The 13,494-nt window shown below is 44.8% G+C and overlaps 1 protein-coding gene across 27 annotated transcripts in view; it reads right to left on the bottom strand.

The window, feature by feature from the left end:
- Positions 1 to 2,033: 2,033 nt before the first annotated feature.
- Positions 2,034 to 13,494, bottom strand: part of ZNF384 (zinc finger protein 384) — a 29,000-nt gene continuing 17,539 nt past the window's right edge. For 24 of the 27 annotated variants that reach the window (XM_026090228.1, XM_026090227.1, XM_026090216.1 and 21 more), the window contains 5 exons: positions 12,620 to 12,844; positions 11,793 to 11,975; positions 10,884 to 10,962; positions 9,831 to 9,989; positions 2,034 to 9,678 (listed from right to left, as the gene is read on the bottom strand). In XM_026090228.1, the coding sequence (XP_025946013.1) occupies positions 9,400 to 9,678; positions 9,831 to 9,989; positions 10,884 to 10,962; positions 11,793 to 11,975; positions 12,620 to 12,844 (925 nt within the window). In that variant the 3' untranslated portion in view covers positions 2,034 to 9,399. The remainder of the gene's footprint in view (positions 9,679 to 9,830; positions 9,990 to 10,883; positions 10,963 to 11,792; positions 11,976 to 12,619; positions 12,845 to 13,494) is intronic. The other 3 variants (XM_026090238.1, XM_026090239.1, XM_026090241.1) reach the window with 1 other exon arrangement.

A 13,494-nucleotide genomic window follows, 5' to 3' on the forward strand; every position in this document is an offset into this window, starting at 1 on the left:
CGGAGTCCGCTTCCGCCCTTCTTTGTAGGCGCTTCCGCTTGGCTCCGGCCGCCATTTTGGGTGCTGCGGGGCGGTTGCTGCTCCGCGGAGTAGGGAGGGACCTGTCGTCGAGGCCGCCTCTTCGTAGCGGGACGGCAGCCCGGTGGCGGCCTCCGCGACAGGCGTCTGCCGGGCCCCAGTAGTGCCGCCCCGGCGGCTGTAACGGAGGGCGGGGGCCGCCCCGCTGCGCACTGGGGAGGGGAGGGACAGGGTCGGGGATTGGGGCGCGACGGGGCCCGCGGGGCGAGCGGTTTAAATGCAGCCTGTTCCTGACTCCCCTCTGCTCTGAGAGGGTAAATACCCACTTCTTCTGCCTCGCTGTTAAAGGAAATGGGCCCCATCTTTTGGAGGTGACAGAGGTCTTCTGGCTTCGAATAACTTTCGACAGCCTGACTGGGCACTCCTGCTGGATAATCTGGGTGAGGAAGTATGTTACAGCGCTGTATTTTTCCATTTACTTTATAACATGCCAGCTATCATCAGCTGCTGCTACATTATAAATGGAGGCTGTCTTTGTTGTAAAATGATTATGGTACAAATTTAATGTACTTAACCAACAAAAGCAATGAAATTAAAAGCTAAATGTGTGAGCATGCCATCTTTTCTGCATCTTGCCATTACCACTTTCATGACCATATACAAGGTGCTCATAGATTAGTGATCCCCTTGTTACAGACTTCAGAAACCCTTCCCCAGGTTGTCTTTTGCTAGTGGTTGCATATGCATGGAGTAGTACTGTGCTAGATAAAGAGGGTGAGGTCATAACTGGTTACAAAGGAGCTGAGATAAAAATTATTTTAATTCTTTTGGCCTTTAGGATCTGTAATGTTCAGGATTGTCACTTGATGAGATTAAGGTTTAGCATGCTGTAATGTGTATGAGGCATTGAGTTTACCTTTGGCCAATGTTAAATTTCATTTGCTGTTCTCCTGTCCACTTTCCTACCTTGTTCTGTTTTTTTCTGAGTCTCCTGATAGACTGTATAGTAACAATCATTGTACAAGGTACCTTGCTGCTAGACTCTGGCCATGAGGAAAACTGACCAGGCTTGTTTCTGCTCTTTTCTCCCAGTGACCCAGACCTTTACTTACATAGACATACTGGGATTAAGTCTTTTAGCAGCCTGCAACACAAGATTTCAAGAAACTATTATAATTCAAACAATTCTAATTCATTTTATCTACCATTTTGCTCTTTGGTTAATTAAGAGGTCCCCTGTGTTTTAAAGATGCAGTGTTCTTCAGGCCTATCCAGATAGTCATTTAGGTTATTTACGATTTATTTTTAATTACTTAAAACACTTATTCCTGATTCTTTCCAGTTCCCTTGTGAAGCAGTTGGTTTCAATTAAGCTGAACTTTATTGTTAAGCCTCACTGCACCTTTTTTCTTAAGGTACTGCAAAATTCTTGTATAAATTGCCTTAAACTTGTAATTAAGGGGAAGAATGTGGCTACTGCAGGACAACATCTGCTTCCTATATCCCTCCACAATACTAAACCAGAAACCCCCAAATGTATCCTGCTTGGAACTACCAGGTTAGATGGAACTGATGTTAAGAACTAGGCATTCTTGGACATCACCTCTTTGGTTAAGAGACTACTTGGCACTCCCACCTTAACTCTCTGAGCCACAGCTAGCAAGATGGCAAAACACTAGACTACTAAAATGGAATGAATGACTCCATCTGGTCTATAGCAAACTAGAAAAATGTACAAATATATCTTCAGCCTCATTAACTGCCACTGTGAAACTGGAAACAAAAGGGAGAGAGCCAGTTTAGCATACCTGTATGGTCTGGCAGCCCGTAGAAAAGCTTCCAATCCAGCAAAAACTAGTTTCTGAACTCTAAATCTAGAGAAGTTTGCTGTCTCTCTGCCTTCTTTAAAAAGCTGAAGCACTGAGGTTCATGGAGAGGTACATCTCTCAGGATGCAAAAAGCATCCTGATCTGCAGCTGAAATGTTACCACTCTACTTATTTGGGTGAGGGGTGGTTTTTTTTTTTTTTTTTTTTTTTTTTTAGGTGGACATAGTTTTATGAGCTAGTTTTACTAGTATGGATGCATGATTTCACAGGAGGATATTACCCCAAACTGGAATATGCTGTAGAGGCATACAAGGCCAGCCTTACAGTATTAATACCTGGGTAACTATTTTAGTAATAAAGCCACATATACTAACTCCGATGGTTATTACTCTTTTTTTCACCCCATAAGTATATTGGGGTTTGCTACTTCAATTACATCCTATGGTTAGAGCAGCAAACACCTCCAAGTTTGGATGAAGGCTTGATTGATGAGTGGGTGTGCTCCCCAGTAGGCCTATGCATCTCAGGCAGTGAAACTAAACAGCCTACTTAAAGTAGTCTAGAAAAGTGGTTCTCAGCCTTTATTGATCTACAGATGCCTGTGTATTTTCCCTGGAAATGTAAACATCTGCATAACAAACCTAAGCCTCTAGCTTTTCAGTTACCTTTCACAGACCTCTTAAAAGTAGTCCAAGGACTACAAGTGAAGGCCACTACTTTAGAGAGATCTTTATGCACACCGCAAAAGGAGGCCTACAACTCCAGAACCTCTTGTTTGGTTCCCTTTTTGCTGTAGAGGTACGTATTCAATCCTTCTCACTCTTAACATTCCCAGTTCAGAGGTCCCTGCTCTGTATTTCTCTCTCTGCTGGAAAGACTAGATGTACTCACACTTCTTTCTCACAAACACCAAACAATTCCTCTGGAGCATTTTCCCCCCAAGTTGGTTAATCAATTTTACATACGAAAAAGGACACAAATGGCCCCATAGCTGTGTCCGTACATTCCAAAAACATACCCTAATTCAGTAGCAAAACTAGGCACAGACTCTAGTTCTTTGGAATCATCATTTCTTTTCTTCCAGTTCTTTTTTTTTTTTTCCCCATTCATTACATAGACACTCCATGAAATCAAAATGTTGGACCAAGTCGCTACATCTCTCTAATACTTTGTAAGGCAGGGGATGCTCTACTACACAGAAACAAGAAACCATGCACATAAATTTAGTCTGGTACCTGAAAAGGAGTTTGAAAAGGTACCATCTTGTAGATAAGAAAATGTAGAACTAAGCAATTTCCTGCTATGTTCTAAAAAGGTACTAGTAAACTTGGGCAGCTCTCAGGTATATTATCTGCAAAATATTAGCTAGAAGAAAATCCTAGACATGATATATAACCTTTACTAGATACAAAGATGATAAAATATCAGTGACAATGCAGAAGAGAGGCAGTAGCTCATAATTATATTCTATATTAAGAAGGAAGTTGGATGACATAGACAAATCTGAGAGAGAAGTAATGAAATATTATCTGTTGCCAATGAGATTGAGGAGAATGTTTAGTTCTACTTGTTAAATAAAACATCCTAAAACTTGCATAGCTAGAAACTTACAACCGAGAATTTTTAAATTGTCTGGCAAGCAGATGGAAGCAATGGGCTTTCTTTTCAAAACAACTTGGGAGATCTGAAAGTGTTCCAGAAGATCAGCAAATACTTTTATTTAAAAAGTATTTTAAAAGGAAATGGGATCATCCAGGTGGCTCTAAGCCAGTTAATTTAACACTGATTTGGCAAAATCACAGTGTAAATGATATAGGATGCACTCTGCTAAGAACCACCCCCCCATAATACTATTTGATTTAATTTAAAGTAGAAGATCTTATTAAAAGAACTGCGTATCCTTTTATGGCAATGTAAGTTTGATGGTTAAAGATAACTGTTGGCCTAATATAGTATGACTTCTGTCTGAATACTATATAGCCTGGTCATTCATAAAGAAAAAAAAGGCAACAGATAAGTACTACATGACAGAGCCAAGCCTTATTTTGAGGCACCTAAAACAGCTCAATTTAATTTCGCTGTTTGGGAAGATGAATAGAGTGACTTGATCATGGTCTGTAAGTCATTATAAAAGAGGAAGATTTCTGATAGCAAAAGACTTTAATATACTGAACAAAGGCATAACAAGACCCTATGGATTAAAAAATGAAATAAAATAGAATGGTATTTTTAATGGCAATGATAACCAACAAAACCTTCAATAAGGGACATGGTTGAATAACCATATGGCTTTAAATTATTTAAGCTTTAAATCTTTCCTGAAGATTTAACTGAATTATAGATCAGCAATACTATCATTAGTCATAGCTGAGATTCAGTTACTGTTTTGTGGGTGACTTTCTAAATGATCTCAAACCTACATGATGACTGTTTCCTGTAAAAGCAATGATCATTTTAAAATCCAGCTAAGAACAGACAACAGATTCAATAAAGGAGAAGAAGTGTTACTGCCTTTCAGCAAAGATACCGCAATCTAAGACAGGACTCGAGTCATTGTCAAGGGCATCGTGGGCACAAGTTTACAAGAACAAATGGACTGGCATCATGAAGAAGATACAAGGTTTAAGAATTCAGGTTGCTGAAGAGGAAAGACCATGTCATCTTCTTAGAGAATATCCCACTCTTGCAAGTGAAAGTTAAATAATTGAACTGTTGTCTGCTGGACTGTACAAAGCAAAAAAAATGCAGACTGTGGAACTTTAGGCTTCATCCCAATAGGAGAGAATTTTGTTTGGATGTTACATCTTGCATCCTGCAGATAGATAGAAACTATTCTTTTTAAACCACCTGAAGTGCTTTGAAAGGGTTAAATTGAACATCCACAGGAATGCAAAGAGGAAAACCTAATACAAACTCAAAAGAAATGTGACGGAGATAATGAAAGTAAGATACTATTATTACACTAATAACAGGAGTCTGGGTAAACAGAGAAGTAAGAAATTATCACTGATGAGGAAAAAAAAAAGTCCTGGAATAAAGTGTCATTTCTGAAACTTGGTGGGAAAGTCCCATTGTAAAAAATCATTAGTTTCTTCTTGGACAGACAGTAGAAGCTATAGGAGGTGCAAACTGCACAAACACAGGCAGTAGTATCTGAAATTACTGGTAACACAGGGATTGTGCAGCCTTAAAATACACATGGATCCCTATGCTAGGTAACAGAGTCGAAGAAGGAAAAGGATAGAAGACATTAGAAACCCAACACATCAAACCAGGGACCAGGAAGGATGATTTCAAGCACCTCTAATACACAAAATGAAAAACCACTGCAAGGAGTTTTAACTTGTGAGATGTTCCCCAGGGTATTCAGCCAGTCAGCAAGATATGTTTCCAACTTTTAAAATGGTAGTTTTCTTAATACAAGATGCTGCACCCAAAACAAGTCAACTTTTTGGACTTCAATGTGATGCATAAAAGAATCACTTAAGTGGAAACTGGCAATTATGTTGAGCTCATATTGAATATGGACATGCAGAGGACAGCCACAAGCAGTAATAAAACTACAGGGAGTCTGTGCTTCACAAAGCTCATTTCCAAAGGTGAGCAAAACTGTAAACTAAGTTGTCTGTGAGAAAAAAAAAAGACAGAAAAAATGTGAATGAAAACTCTTCTTTAAGAAAAATTTATTGTATGGCCAAAAAAGCCCCAATTCCACAATCAAGAAAGAAGAACTTTGGGTGAAAGCTCATCCTGGGTTCAGTTAGGAAAGTCTGTGAGCAACTAGAAACATCTTTTTTTTTTTTAAAAAAAAAAGGCCAAAATGTAACACATGGAAAAGGGGAAGGCCAGACAGCAAGCAACATAAATTAGGCATTATAAAGCAGAGAAAACTGACAAGGAAAGCTCTGTGGCTAGCAAAACTACAGAAAATAGGAAAGGGATTTGGGATCTTTCATTCCTTTTTTTAAGTAAAAAGGAAACAAAAGAAATCTTACCAATAGCACAGATCCATACTAGATAAAAATGGTAAAATTGCTAGTGACAGAACAGGGAAAATCAGTCAACAAATACCTCTATTCCATATTCAGAAAGAAACAGGATGTGGTAGTAGTTTGAAAATAGCAATTTATCTCCAGTACCTTAGTATCAAAGTAGGAGATTAGACAGTATCTACTAGGGTTATATATTTTTAAGCCAGCAAACAACGAGGAGTCCTAAAAGAGTTAACTAACAAGCTTTCTAGCCCATTGATTCCGATTTTAATTAATCTTGGGATATTAGAGAAATACCATTAAGACATTCACCACAGTATTCCCAAAAGGCAAATGAAATGACTCAATGTCATAAATTTGATATTAGTCTGAGGCAAAATAATGGAAAAGCTGTTGAAATGAAGAATTAATGAATGAAAAATATAACCTATAATCCAAACTATCAGCTTGGTTTTATGAAATATAGATTTTGTTAAAAAAAAAGCGCCAAACCCTAATTTCATTCTTTGATGATATTATCATACATTTGGTTCGACACAGGGGACTGCATAGGTGCAACGTATGTAAATTTTTGTAAGGCATTGACCTAGCACCATAAGTCAAAAAAATTTACTGTACATAATCAACAGAGCACATATTAAAAGGATTAAGAAATGCCTAGCCTGCAAGTCTCAAAAAGAAGCTAATAAAAGGTTGCACTGAATGATGCTTTTCAAGTTCATCTAGGTCAGATGCAACATAGCATTTTCAACCTGGATCTGAAAGTAAAAAATAACAGTGACAAAACTGGCAAAGTGGTGAGTAATCTGGACCATCAGCAAGCTGGGTCGATTCGAACAAAATGATCTTCAGTACAGTCAAATGTGAAGTTTAAGTATCTACGAAATAAGAACTCAGGTCATACCTGCAGAAAGGGGAAAACACTATCATGGATAGCTGAGACTTCAGATGATCTAGGAGTCATAGCAGACAAGCAGCTAACATGAGCTCCCAGATAATGCTGTGAGAAAAGGGCAAATGCAGTCCTCTGCAAACTTAAGGCAAAGGGCAGGGGGACTTTGTCCATGGCACTGGGGCTTGAACACTGGGTTCCAAAATCAACACTTTAACAAGATACTGAAAAATGTGACAAGATGTAGAGAGAGAAAACAAATAATTCACGGGCTGGGGGAAATCCCTTACAGTAAAATATTTAAGGAGTTCCATCTATTTAGCTTGTCAAAAAGGAGACTGAGAGGTGATACTACAGTGTTTAAATATCTGGCCAGGGGATAAACACCCATTGTGCTCCCATCAATGGGATGGATGTATCCAGAACTCATAGCTGGAAGCCAAAGCCAAACGAATTCAGGGGAGGAGAAATTAGGTTCAACATTTAAAGAGTGAGAACACTAAGCCCTTGAAGCAGGCTACTAATGGAAGGGATAGATTCTCTGTATCCCAGAGCCTCAAAATCAAGCCAATGCATTTCACTAACGCATACCTCAAATATACATTAGCTATTGGGGCTCAATACAGGATAAATGGGTTGAAATGTCACCTGTGAAATGCAGGAAGTCAAATCAGACAGCTTCTTCTAGCCTAAACTATGAATCTACAAAACACTTCAAACATTTGCAGCCAAGCCTGGTGACTAAGCGCACAGAAACAGTTCTCTGCCACAGGCTACACGCGTGCAGTGTGATGGGCAGAGCTCCTAGCTTGCCTTGTCAGATCCACTAGGCTGCCCCAAGGCAGGGATGCACTATTCTCGCATTCACACAGCTGCTCAGGACTCACAGTAACAAGATGCTCATGCAGTGTTCTGGTGCATGGGGAAGGAACACACGTCACAGGGGCAGGGTGCTCACAGCAGCACCTCCACAAAGCCTTTTACACCAATTTATTTCTATACAAGGTGGTTAAAAAAAAAGCCCCTATTGGTTGTTCATACAGAAGTTTGGGATTCTGTAGGTTTTGGGTGGGTGATTGTTTTTAAATCCCAACAATGCATGCTTTTCCCTTGTCTTCTCATTCTCTTCTGAGTCAGCCTCCATGATCCAAATAAACTAACAAGTGACACAAGACCAGTAGTCATGTGGACCAAAAAAAAGGGGAAGGAGAATTGAAGACGAAGAGAGAGGGAAAAACAAACAAAGATTGAAAATAAAAATTCGCCAGGATTATGCGTTTTATAAACACAGAGATAGAAACAGTTACAGCAAGAACAGAGCGGGCTGGGGTTGGGAATAGATATTTATATATATATATATATATATATATAAATTTAAGGGGCCTTCAGTTTATTCTTGTTGGCTCCCCCTTCTCATTAGATTGGTCTCTCTGTGGGGATCTTCATCCCCTTCTCTCCACTGTCCACCTTTTGGGGATTCTCTCCCATGATCAGGGTCCAGAAGAGGCCACCACTGCCATGTGAGTCCAGCCCGTCTTGGCAAGAGGGAACCTGGGAGAGCATTCTGATGGGAGGTGAGCAAGAAAAGCTAGCCTTTCCCTGCCTCCTGCTGACTCCTTGAAAAGACTGGTCTATTCCTCCTCCTCCTTCCCTTTGGGAAACTGGGGGCAGGACAGGTGTGCCACAGTCAGAACTGCTGTTCCACCTTTCAGGGAAGGGAGTAGAGAGAAGGGTGATGATTATTTTGGCAGTCTCTTACCCTCCCTCCAGTTGCTTTTTGGTTTGTTGTTGATGCCTGCAGGCTCTTTTGAGGAGGTGGGAAGAAGGAGGGAGAGGAGGAGTACAGGCCGCTAGTACATCATCCACAATGGGCAGGAAGAGCAATGACCCACACTCCTACAGAGCCTTGGCCATCACACTGCTCAGACAGCTGGGAGAGAGGGAGCAGCCAGTTCAGACAGACTCCTCTCTATTGCTCTCCACGAGGGGAGGAGACAGTGCAATACTCCACAGCCCTTGGGCAGTTTAGGCACCTGTCAAGTCCAGAGAACACACCTTATGTCTTCCCCCTGTCTCACCTTCCACTGGGGAGAAGAAGGTTTCTCCCATCCAGTCCTTGGGGCAGGACAAGCAACCCCTCCTCCCTTTCACAAGCAGGAGGGACAGGAATGGATATTTCTCTCTTAGACACTCAAGGAAATCCTCAAAAAAACCCATCCAGCTGTGAGCCCTGCCACATTCTTCTATGGCCTGCGGAAAATGTGTCCGAGCCCCTGTACATACAAGGACCCTCTCTCTATCCCATCCACCATGCATGTCTCAGCAGGCACCCCCCCTTCATACATATCCTACAGTGAGAGAGAAGGCAAAACAGGGGCCTTTTCTTTGGGTTTGAAAGGAGGGGATCTTGCATGAGGAAGTGATCCCAGCACAGGAAAGGGGCTCTTGCACAAGGAAGCATCCTCCTACCAGGCAGTCTGTTGCACAGAAGGAGCACCCCCTTGAGACAGGCTGTTCTTCAAGGGGCTGCCGTGAACAGGGTTACACGGCCAGAAGAGGCTGTTGCAGGAGGAGAGCCAGAGACTGTTGCACGAGGGCCGCTGCACAAGCGGTGCCCCTGGGCACAGGCTATGCACAAGAGGCTTTCTGCTCCCTGGGTCGAGGTCTCTCTAGGAGCTGGAGAGGTGCTCCACTTGGATGGCGCTGGTGCTGACAGTGAGGCAGATGTCCTTGTGATGCTCTGAAGTCTTGTAAGGAGTCAGGTCAAAGGAGCACTGAGGGGGAGGGTTGGGTTGGTTAGTGTCTCCAGAAGGGCCCCCTGCTGCCCCACCCCCCTGGGGCTGGAAGTGCTGCTGCTGCTGCTGCGAGGCCTGGGCTTGGGCCTGAACCACTTGCTGCTGCGGGTCGGGGATGTTGTGTTTCCGCATGTGCTTCATCAGGTACGTCTCCTGCAATGGGAAGAACAGCATGAGAGGAGGGGATGACTTTTACAAAAGCCAACAGGGAGGCATACCACAGCTCATGGGGCTGCTCCCATTGGACCTGGAGGATCTACTTCTTCCACTTGTGCTCCCCCACCCCATGTGGTGCAAACACTCACCGAGGTGTAGGCCCGGCTGCAGATGGAGCAGGTATAGACCTTGGCATGTTTCACTGTGTGCGTAGCCAGGTGTACCTCCAACGAGGCAGCATCCGTATACGCGCGGTGGCAGTTGTGGCACTTGAAAGGTTTGTCTTTGTTGTGCTGCCGTCTGTGGGACTGGGGTGATGGCAGCAGGGCGGAGGAAAGAAAAAGCAAGTGCAGGAAAGAAACTGAATATTAATGCTAGAGGTAGCTTTACCTCTCCCTCTTACAGCCCCTTCCAGAAGGCTCCAAGTTCCCTAGTCCCAGTATGCTGAGTGATGCATGCCTGGCTCCTGGTGTAGGACGCAGAGCTCTTGTCGCCAGCCCACATCTTCCCCACAGATGCCATTTTTTCCTTGGGCATACTAGATGTTTGAAGAGGGGAGTATCCTGACTCTCCACAACCCCCATCTTCTCAGTCTTCACCCAACTCTAAGTCTTTTCCTTTTTTCCCTCCTCTTTTGCCTCACTCCACATTTACTCCCCACATCTGTCACTGCCTTTGAGGGCAGAATCTGTTTTAAGTGTTCATGTGCATTTACAGCTCTTTGCCACTTGGCACCTCCTACAGTTGCCCTCCTCCAGGGTACTGGAACAGAGCACATCTCTGCTTCCCTAAATCCCAATTCTCACACTCCCTGATTTCATTGTAATATAAAATACTATCAGATACTCCTGTTTTATTCCACATTTCACATTTAGCAAAAGCCTTGTCCCAGCTGAGTCAGAAAACTCCACAGAACAGATCAGAGGGAGAAGAATCCAGCTTTACCAAGGTCTCAGCACTTTCAAGTCAAGCTTACAATTCTGCAGAACAGAACTCATTTTGTGACTTCTTGGGGTCATCACTGCCACAAGAGCCATGAATCATTCCCCCCAGTGCATCAACAGCTTTTCAGTACTCTTTTGCTTTCCTTCCAGTTGCCCCAATTCCTCCACCTCTTCCACAACAGGGCAGAGGTTTCTCCTCCCTCTTGACAGTCATGTTTGCCTCCCCCACTGGTGAGCAGGGCAAGCCCAGCCCCTTACCTGCAGGTTAGAAAGCTGGGTGAAAGCCTTTTCACACCCAGGGTGAGCACATTTGTAGGGTCGGTCCCCGGTGTGGATACTGTCGAGGAGGAAGAGCACAAATGGGAGGGAGTGAGCAGCTAGGCAGGGCAGTCTGCCAGGGCCTGATGCTGTGATCAAAATCTCACAGCCACTCAGGAGAGCAGGGTAGGGGATGATGTTGCCTCCAGATGCTGTTCTAGCTGGACAAAGAGAGCTCTGCCTAGCCCCTGTGTCCAGCTAGACGTTAAAGAAGATATGCAGTCAAGCAGAGTTCAGAGAATGACTAGGAATGAGAAGCAAGAGCTCATGAATGTGTGCCCAGCTTGGCATGTGGGCCACCTGAAAATGTGTTGGGATGGGGTCTGGAGCCCCAGGCTCCTTGCTCCCAGTTCAGGTGTCCCATATGACCAAGGGGAATCTATTCTCCTGCTTCCCACAATGCCTTGAAAACAGCTCTGTTCCTTCTCAGGATACATGCTCTAATCACTTTTCCCCTCAGATTATCAGGCTGAAATCACCTACAGCGTCTGTCCCTGTCCCCCTGCAATACCAGAAGCTTCCACACACTCAGTCACAGAGCCCAACCCTCATGGTGCCGGGCTGGGATCCCCTATGGCCAATGCCTCTCTATCGCTCTCTCTCTGTGCCCCCCACGGTGCAAGACCAAGGATCCCCAGGGTCAGCATGTGCCCACCTCTGCCCTGACGTGGTCAGTGTCTCCTGCGCAGCCTCCACTCCGTCCACTCTGGTGGGCCACCTCCTTCTGGGGGTGCAGCCGGCCGCATTCCCCGCCCGCCCCCCGCATGCTTGGCGCGCGTGCTCCACAGGTGCATGCCGGCAGCGCGGGGGGGGGCCAGGGCCAGGCCCCCAGCCTCCTCTGGCCCTTACCGTGTGTGCTGCTGCAGGTGGGAGAGCTGGCGGAAGGCCTTCTGGCAGTAGCGGCAGGTGTAGGGCTTGGCCCCCGAGTGGATGCGGAGGTGCTGGGCCAGGTAGGATGTGTTGGCGAAGCTCTTGGAGCAGTGAGGACACTTGTGTGGCTTGACAATCGCCGTGTGGAGCTTGGAGTGGATCCTGCCGAAGAGGAGGAGGAGCAGCAGCAGTTGGACACGACCGCCATCTGGCTAGTGCTGATGGAATGAGGGCACAAAGGGGGTGGGACAGCACCACACTATCTGGCTACATGGAAGAACTCCAAATGGGGAACGAGCATGTTTGGTCTCAAACCGTGCTCCCCTTGGATTCAAGAGACCATGGTCTGTCTGCACCGGGGGAGGATCCAGAGAGAGGAACAATAGAGTTTGGACTGAGGGGCATTGGCAGATCTGTGTGTGGGAAGCCTATGGCTGGAACCGCAGGGGGCTGCAAGTCTGGACTGAGATGTTTGGCAGAACTACGCTGGGGTGAGAGGGAACAGTCTTTCTACACCCACTCTACCCTGACAAAACAAATCCTACCTTCTGTCAGAAATACCACTCCATTACAGACGCCCCTTAAGAGTAAAGCAGCGCTAACCTCTGTGTACACCCAGCCCCTCACAGCAAGCAAAAAGTCATGTGTAAGATACCACTACTGCCAATTTGTTGTGTATGAGAAGTGACCAGCCTGTGAAAAACAGCAAGGTCTCCCCAGGTAGTCACCCACTGAGAGTGCTCACAGCATGCTGGGATGACAGCAACATGCAGTGCAGAGGGCCCCCAGCCTCCTCTGGCCCTTACCGTGTGTGCTGCTGCAGGTGGGAGAGCTGGCGGAAGGCCTTCTGGCAGTAGCTGCACGTGTAGGGCTTGGCCCCTGAGTGGATGCGAATGTGCTGGGCCAGGTAGGAGCTGTTGGCGAAGCTCTTGGAGCAGTGAGGACACTTGTGTGGCTTTGTCTCCGTATGGGACTTGGAGTGGATCTGCATCTCCGACTTGGAGTAGAAGGTCAGCGAACACATCCGGCACCTGGGACCGGGGTGAGGGGAAGAGACAGTGTCATACGGGGGCAAGCCCCAATATGTATCAATTCTAACTGGACGGGGTCTTCCATATTGAGTGAAGAAGGAATAGTTTCTTGCTATGTGGTTTTGAGGAGGTTTCACCTGGGATACTGCGCTTAGCTGCGAGTCCTCCAGTTCCAGAGGGGCAAACTTAAGCTAGGAACTGGCAGAAGAGTCCAAATTACACCTTGCAGCGAGACAAGTAAAGGTCTTAGAAGAATTAAAGAGGTTAATTTATTAGGCTTAGAAGGGAGACAGGGCAGCACTTCAGAAATTTTCTAACAGGAATCTGAAGGGGGCTGAAATAATAATTCCCAGAMAAAAAAAAAAAAAAAAAGAACACTTTTTCATCTATGATTTATTTCAGTCAAAAAAGCTGGAAAGTCTGGAAATCCCAAGTTAAGGTTCAACTTCATAATCAAAGTTAATTCCACATACTGCAAAGTCTACAAAAGCAGTTATGACCAAAACCACTTAACTCTGCTCCCATTTTTGGAGAAGACACTTGAGTAGTTGGAAGACAATGCTGAAAATGAGAACAGTGCTGTTTTCCTAGTGGGTCTCACAAAGGTACTCTGGAAATTAAATGTGTTATTTCATTGGTCTCATGGGCTT

The sequence above is a fragment of the Apteryx rowi genome, unplaced genomic scaffold (genome assembly GCF_003343035.1).
Source record: "Apteryx rowi isolate R43461 unplaced genomic scaffold, aptRow1 scaffold_853, whole genome shotgun sequence".
Classification (NCBI taxonomy): Eukaryota; Metazoa; Chordata; class Aves; order Apterygiformes; family Apterygidae; genus Apteryx; species Apteryx rowi.